This window comes from Brassica oleracea, chromosome C2, assembly GCF_000695525.1.
Source record: "Brassica oleracea var. oleracea cultivar TO1000 chromosome C2, BOL, whole genome shotgun sequence".
In the NCBI taxonomy this organism is placed as follows: Eukaryota; Viridiplantae; Streptophyta; class Magnoliopsida; order Brassicales; family Brassicaceae; genus Brassica; species Brassica oleracea.
Window position 1 is genome coordinate 32334508 of NC_027749.1, and position 7126 is coordinate 32341633.

The following is a 7126-nucleotide window of genomic DNA, read 5'->3' on the forward strand; positions in this document are numbered from 1 at the left end:
ACTGTATAAAGAAAATAAAGGTACCAGAAAGATGAGAAAATAAGTTCTCAAAGAACATCATTGTTCCTAAGCTGTTCATGGACTGAAGCAAAAGTAGTTGCATTGAATTTGATAAGACTAAGTAAAACTTAGTGAAGGGGTTCGATAAAGAACAATCCAAATCAGTCCATATATTCTTATAAAAGAAATCCCTTGTGTTTATAATAAATCAGTACTGCAAGTAGGTCATGAGATGCCATCAAAGAAAGTGTGGACTGCGATGTTTTTCAAGTAATAAGATTATAGTATGGGACTGCAATGTAAGCACAAGCCATTATGTTTATATCAGTGGATAAAAGGAAACCATAATGGTCCAAGAGAGTGACCAGAAGTATGTCTGGTCGAGGTCAAATGGATATGGCATTGCTGAAGAAAAGAAAGATCGATAACCATATATAAAGGTCCTTGAGTGTATTTGACTGCAGATCCATAGTTTGATGAGATTATAAAACTCATTGCAGCAATGATTATTAATGATATGACCTTAGACACTCATGGGGTATGGACGAGTATAGACAAGGTCTATAACTCAACATGGATCGACCAATGAAGAAAGATCGGCTATAATGGATAAGCCATTAGCACATACAGGTGATGTATGTCCGAATGGACGAAGGCATGTCCGTGAGAAGCCAAGTGATTCGTATGTGTTTGGGTCGATGACTCAATATATATTAAAGTGTCCACGGTATGGCAAAGCCATGTGACTAGAGGATCTGTGGGACATGAGAGGACTTGCGAGTAAAGTTTGATCGCAGATTAGAGGTCCATCCGAGTACTGGTCGAGTGCCATCCGTCCGACCAGGGCATAGAGTGGTCAGCTGCAAAGATGCACGTCTTGACCATGTCTTAATGAAGTTCCAGAAGATATGAGAGTTACAATTCGACAAGAGCTATTCCTACATCAACATTCAAGAAGCTCAAAGGACTACAAGTTCAGTCATATGATATGTCAGCCGACTTCTTCACCATGTCTACACCAACCACACGTCCATGAAATTTATCTACCAGTTTGTGACGTGCCAATTAAAGGACCAGTTCAAGACTTGGCCCCCATGAAGCTAAACTATCAAATTGTCCATGCGCCAACTTGAAGAACATACACGGGGGTACAAGTCAGGGGGAGTTCATGTGTTGTACTCTTTTTTTTTTATCCATGGTTTTGTCCCACTGGATTTTCCTGGAAAAGTTTTAATGAGGCAACATTAAGCAAGTTACAAGCCCTGAACCGGATGTGTCGATCAAGGGGGAGTGTTATAAACCAAGTAGTGATCGACCCATATCAGGCCCATCAGCTATCCATCCGGCCCATTCACTAATGACTTAGGCGAATGAGAATTTACATTTATCTATACTTGATGTTTATTTTTTTCCATATGTATTTAGGATAAGTACTATTTCATATTCCTATTAGGAATAATATTTCTTTTTTCTTATGACGGTCTAAATAAAACGGTCTACTACTTGTATAAATATAGACCTCTACTCATGAGTAATAATAAGCTTACACATCATCTCTTTTATAACACCCACCAGTGTTTTTTGGCCAAATTTTTAAAAATGTAATTTCTTTTGTTAACAAACGTTCGGTAATGTTTTAGCATTTTTCTCGAAAGAGGAAATATTTTTTATATATAGAAAAAGAGGAAATATTCATCCCAAACGAAATATTCATAAATATTACAACACTCCAAATCAACAGTTACAAAATATATTACAAAATAAAACCCATTGACTACATTATTTCTGTTTCAAAGTCGAATAGGTTTTTCGCTCACTCGAACCCTCGCATAACACATACATTTAGTTCATATTATTAGGCCATGGACCTTATATCGTCAGAAACCGAGTTCTTGAGGGGGTATGCAGCTCGCATCGCGATACCACATAATCCTCTTGGATTTGCAATGTTGCGAGCCATCTTCATGTAGCCAGCTTCTCCCCAAGTGTTTCCCCATGAGTTTCGCACGATCCAATAGTCACGACCATTCTCGGTTCCATACCCAACCACAACAACTCCATGGTTTAGGTTTGTTCCGCACGTTCCATCAAAAACTCCCTTCGAAGTTTTAAAAATGATATACAAACACAATTATAAGAATAAAGCTTTTAAAACCAATTTTAAACGAAATTTTATAGAATTTATTTTATTTACTGATTCATAAAGCTGAAATTCCCTGCTGCTTGAATCGATAACGGCTGTTACAGGCTGGTGAGCAACCGCTTTCATTAGAGAAAGCTCGTCGTTGGAAGGCAAACTCTCATACCCATCAATCATAACATTCTTGTTGTTTTCCTACAACAAGATATAAAATTGTTATTTTTTTGTTGTTAGAGACATTTTTCTATATGTGTGCGTGTATCTATACCGACCTTGAGGCCGCCGTCGCAGACCCCATTAACAGCCTTGTAAGGATAATCGTTGTTTGTACCAAGACCACCATTGGTAACTATGTACTCATACGCAGTTTCGACTTTACCTCCTTCGCAACCATTATTTTCTTTGTTACAATTAATCAAATCCTGCTCGGACAAAGTGACTAACTGTCCTGTCACGATCTTGTTTAAGCCTTCCACTGCCCCCACCGTCGAGAAAGCCCAACAACTCCCTTCACAAAAGAACGAAGTAAGCATGAAGCATGTATACTTTTGGACTAAAAGGTAAAAAAGTTATTGGTTACTTATTTCAACTACCACTAGCGTTTACATATCCTGTGAGACTGATACATGTTTTTTAAAGCCTGATACATATTATCAACCAACATTAGTTATAATGAATCCAAGATCTACTTATCAAGATATTTTCCAGTTTGCCCTTTTTTCAAAAAAAAAATAAGAAGATATTTTCCAGTTAAAACGGACTAAGATCATTTTCTTATTATTAATTAGCTATGGACTCGTTTAGGTTTTACGTTTTTTACTGGTTTTAATATTTTCTAACAATTTTATTATTCTATTCTGAAAAGAATGTCGGAATTAAAATAACAACACTTACTGCAATGGCCTTGATCTTTGACTTTAGTAACTGCACCTTCCTTCCTCCAGTCAACAGACTCAGGAAGCACATCACCAGCACTAGTCTTGTATCGGTTGCTGCTAGTCATGAAAACATGGTCCTTAGGTGGTCTCGGATCAGCCCCATGGCAAACTTGTCCGTATTCATGGAGCGACAAATCTGCAAACCGGGTCAAACCAAGCCGATAACCAAGGTTTTCAGCGTTTCGGTTAGTGATGAAACGAAGGTTGTCCTCGAAAATAGTTAAACGCCGTTCCTTCTCGGCGACGGACTCGTACACCTTCCCGTGCTCAACCATCCATGACTCGAATATCAACGATGCCTCGGCATCAAAACCGCTGTTGCGGCAGCCGAGAGCAGCAATTACATGGTGGTTGTCATCAGAGGAAACGGACATGTCCATGGCCATGGCGCAAGATGCGATACCCATTGATACTAAGAAGATCAGTGTGGCTGATTTAGGACTACTCATTTTCACTTTGGGGCTCAAAGCTAATGAGACTTTGGTTTGTGTGTGTTAATATGGCTAACACATGGTGGCATTTATAGTACTCAGAGCTCAGATAGGTAACAATTGTTTATTAGAAAAACACGAGGTAGATGTCCATTGGAGTGAACCAGTGGATGCGAGTGAGTGCCTTAGAAAATCTTTCATCATGATTTTAAAATAAATAAAATTTAGTAATATGTTTTATCTAACAAGACGAAACAACTAAAGCATCTATGAATTATAAATATTCATTGAACTTTTCTTTTCATATAAGCAGGAAATTATAAAACGAAATCTGGACTAACTAATTCCACAAATATATTGAAGGGGTATATTTACAATTTAAATTCTTTATAGCTAGTGACTAATTAATAATGATAGAAAAAATCAGAGTAAGAAGACTCTGGATCAACCATCATTCAAAATTAAATTTCGACCACTACAGTACCAAATACTAAATATTTATAAAATAATTCAAATTTCTTTTTTGAAATGAAAAAAATATCACATGATAGTTAACATATGGTTTAGACTAATGTATCACAAACGCTATCACATTAAACATAATTGTAGAGTAGGTATATCTTTTGTTATAATTAATGCAAATGTGGTTTAATTAGTGGTTGATATAAAACACACAAAGAAGAAGATTAAACATACATAAAACATTCATCACTAGACCCAAACGAACTATCCATAAATATTATACAAACTCGAGACATTGACCCCTTTACATATCCATATATTACAAAACCCGCCCGAGTTCACGACTCCTTGGATACCATACATTTAGATCGTATTATTAGAACATGGAGGTTATATCGGTAGAAAAAGAGCTCTTCAGAGAATATGAAAGTTCGCATCGCGATGTCACATACGCTTGGGTTGGCAATGTTGCGAGCCATCTTGACGTAGCCAGACTCCAAAGTGTTGCTCAAGAATTTTTAAAGATGCAATTGTAACATTGATATGTCATGGATTTACCCATTTTCACCAATAGAGGATGGATTCGACCATCCCTCAAGGCCTAGAAAACAGACGGTCCGGCCCGAACAGGACGTAACGACGGTTCGACGCGGCGGCTCGGGGCGCCGGAGTCTCGGCGCGGCGCGAGGGAACTTTCGGTCGGCTGCATTTCGACTAAACGACTCCGCGAAGCAACGTGGGCTTTTCGGCCCAGCGAGCTAAAAGCCCATGAAGACGACTCAAGCTAGGTCACATGAAAATACCAAGTCGACTATAAAAGAGAGGAGGGGATGCAACGTAGAAGGGATCCAAAAATACTCATAAATACTAGGCGGCTAGATTATGGTTTTACCTTCGTTATCTCGCCGTACTGTATCTTTCCGGCAAAGCTCCTCGAGCTCCGATCACTTTTCCTTTACGCCTTCCCTTTCCTTGTAACCGACGAAACGCTTTTCTGACCATCAATAAGAAAAAATACTCATAAATACTAGGCGGCTAGATTATGGTTTTACCTTCGTTATCTCGCCGTACTGTATCTTTCCGGCAAAGCTCCTCGAGCTCCGATCACTTTTCCTTTACGCCTTCCCTTTCCTTGTAACCGACGAAACGCTTTTCTGACCATCAATAAGACGTCTTTTCTAAACCCACGTTTAAAACCGAACGTTCTCTCATTCAGTACCGTTTCCCGTTCGAACAGTTGGCGCCCACCGTGGGGCCCGTTAGCAAAGTAACGTTGACAAGATGGCAACGAGCAACGACGGCTCTTCCTCTGGAGAAGAGCGTGAAGCTCCCGAAACGACGCCTGCATCTTTTCCTGCAACACCGGCGCCGTTACCACCCTCCTCTATAGAGACCATCATGGTGCACCTTGCACAACAAGACGCAGCCCAGAAGGCGGCGACCAACCAAATCGCGGCGCTCGTAAAAATCTTAGCTCCTCTCGCTGCGAACGTGGAAGCCTCAACGGTGCAGTACCGAAGACATCTGTTTAACACGGAGAAAGCAACCGGCGCTACGCTGGCGCACGCTGAAGACAAAGATGTCAACGACGGCGATACGGCTCAAACCCCTGGAGGCCTCGACGCGCAGACCATAAACGAGCTCGCCGAGTTAAAACAGTCAGTGCTCGATATAAACTCTAAGATCCACAACGTGACTACGTCCTCTCCTCAGATCGAGCTTGTCCTCGTAGAATCTCTCTGGACGCCGTTTACAGAAAAAATAACGGGGGTCCGACTCCGAAAGATGGACAAGCTCCATCTTCCGACCTTCAACGGCGTCTCCGACCCTTCTACCCATGTCACGTCCTTCAACATCGCAATACGGCGCGCGAATCTCTCTGACGAAGAAAAACACGCTGGCTTTTGCCAGCTTTTCGTCGAAACCCTAAAAGGAATTGCTCTCAACTGGTTCACCGGCCTTCAAGAAAACTCCGTCAACAGTTTTCACGACCTCTCGACGGCTTTCCTCAAGAACTATATCATGTTTACTCGCCAGGAAGCCAATGCTACGGATCTCTGGAACCTCAATCATGCCAATGGGCAGAGCCTCCGAGATTTCATGGAGAAGTTTAAATCCGTTGTCTCGAAAGTCGGCGTGCCGGACCACATAGCTGTGGAATCATTAATGAACACCCTCCATATCAAATCGCCATTTCGAGCCGACCTTTATCGGCACCCGAGGAGATCCGTGTCAGACGCTATCGCTCGGTCCAACAACTTCATCCGTATGGAGAAAGACACCAGAGCAAAGGCGGCGAAAGAGGGGGCAGGAAAACAAACGCCCGCCCGGACGAACGACACCCGTCAGGAGCCGCGTCAACATTCTACGGGCAGCAAACCCAACCAGAAGAGGGGTTACATGAACGTAGTGGACGAGGAGGATCCCTCAGGTTCCGCGGTTGTCGTGCGAGAGAAGGGATGGAATCCTTGGGACCGAGATACCGCGCAACAGAAATCCAGTTCTCCCGAACCAACGAGCTCAAACGCCGGAACCAAGCAAGTGGTGTACGTATCACGAGGTCAAGTCACACGACACTAAGGATTGCAAAATCCTTTACGGACATTTCCTCAAGTCGATCGAAAATGGTAAAATCGAGATAGAACCTCCTCCGCAAAAGCCGAGGAACACTACAAGAAAACAGCAAGGATACTGAGGGAAAAAATCGTCGGAATTTCGTCGGAGTAACGTTATTCCGACGACATACCGACGAAACAAGTCCTCGGAAATAATTCCTTGGAATTTCTTCTTTCCTCGGAAATCCCTCGGAATTTTCTGACGGAATTCTGAGGAAACATATTTCCGAGGAAATTCCGAGGATCACTTGTTTGTCGGAAAACTCCTCGGAATATACCGAGGGAGAACTTTGTCGGAGAACTCGATCGATCGATGCGTTTTTGGACGTATATCCATCGATCGATCCGTTTATAAAAAAAAGTTCGGAATATACCGAGGAAAAACTTCCTCGGAAGTCCCTCGGTATATTCCGAGGAACATGTCCCTCGGTATATTCCGAGGAAAGGTGTCCCTCGGTATATTCTTCGGAATATGTCCCTCGGTATATTCCGAAAGTTTTTTATAAACGGATCGATCGATGGATATATGTCCAAAAACGC

At 41.8% G+C, this 7126-nt stretch overlaps 2 protein-coding genes across 2 annotated transcripts in view; one reads left to right on the forward strand and one right to left on the reverse strand.

Annotated features, from left to right (window-relative positions):
• Positions 1-1689: 1689 nt before the first annotated feature.
• LOC106325323 (probable cysteine proteinase At4g11320) lies at positions 1690-3561 on the reverse strand. The gene is made up of 4 exons (XM_013763362.1): positions 3035-3561; positions 2413-2648; positions 2195-2335; positions 1690-2098 (listed from the first exon to the last, which is right to left on the reverse strand). Exons 1-4 carry the CDS (start codon positions 3525-3527, stop codon positions 1856-1858), a joined length of 1113 nt encoding a protein of 370 aa, XP_013618816.1. The 5' UTR covers positions 3528-3561; the 3' UTR covers positions 1690-1855.
• Positions 3562-5252: 1691 nt separating this feature from the next.
• The window catches only part of LOC106324029, an 8783-nt gene continuing 6909 nt past the window's right edge, over positions 5253-7126 (forward strand). The window contains exon 1 of the mRNA XM_013762054.1: positions 5253-6521. Coding sequence (XP_013617508.1) covers positions 5253-6521 — 1269 coding nt within the window. The remainder of the gene's footprint in view (positions 6522-7126) is intronic.

What these genes read in the sequence shown, in the direction of transcription:
- LOC106325323 (XM_013763362.1), bottom strand. Translation starts at nt 3,527, where the DNA reads ATGAGTAGTCCTAAATCAGCCACACTGATCTTCTTAGTATCAATGGGT. An exon ending in TCTGCGACGGCGGCCTCAAG is followed by an intron (nt 2,336 to 2,412) that starts GTCGGTATAGAT and finishes ATCTTGTTGTAG; the next exon opens with GAAAACAACAAGAATGTTAT. An exon ending in AATTTCAGCTTTATGAATCA is followed by an intron (nt 2,099 to 2,194) that starts GTAAATAAAATA and finishes AAAACTTCGAAG; the next exon opens with GGAGTTTTTGATGGAACGTG.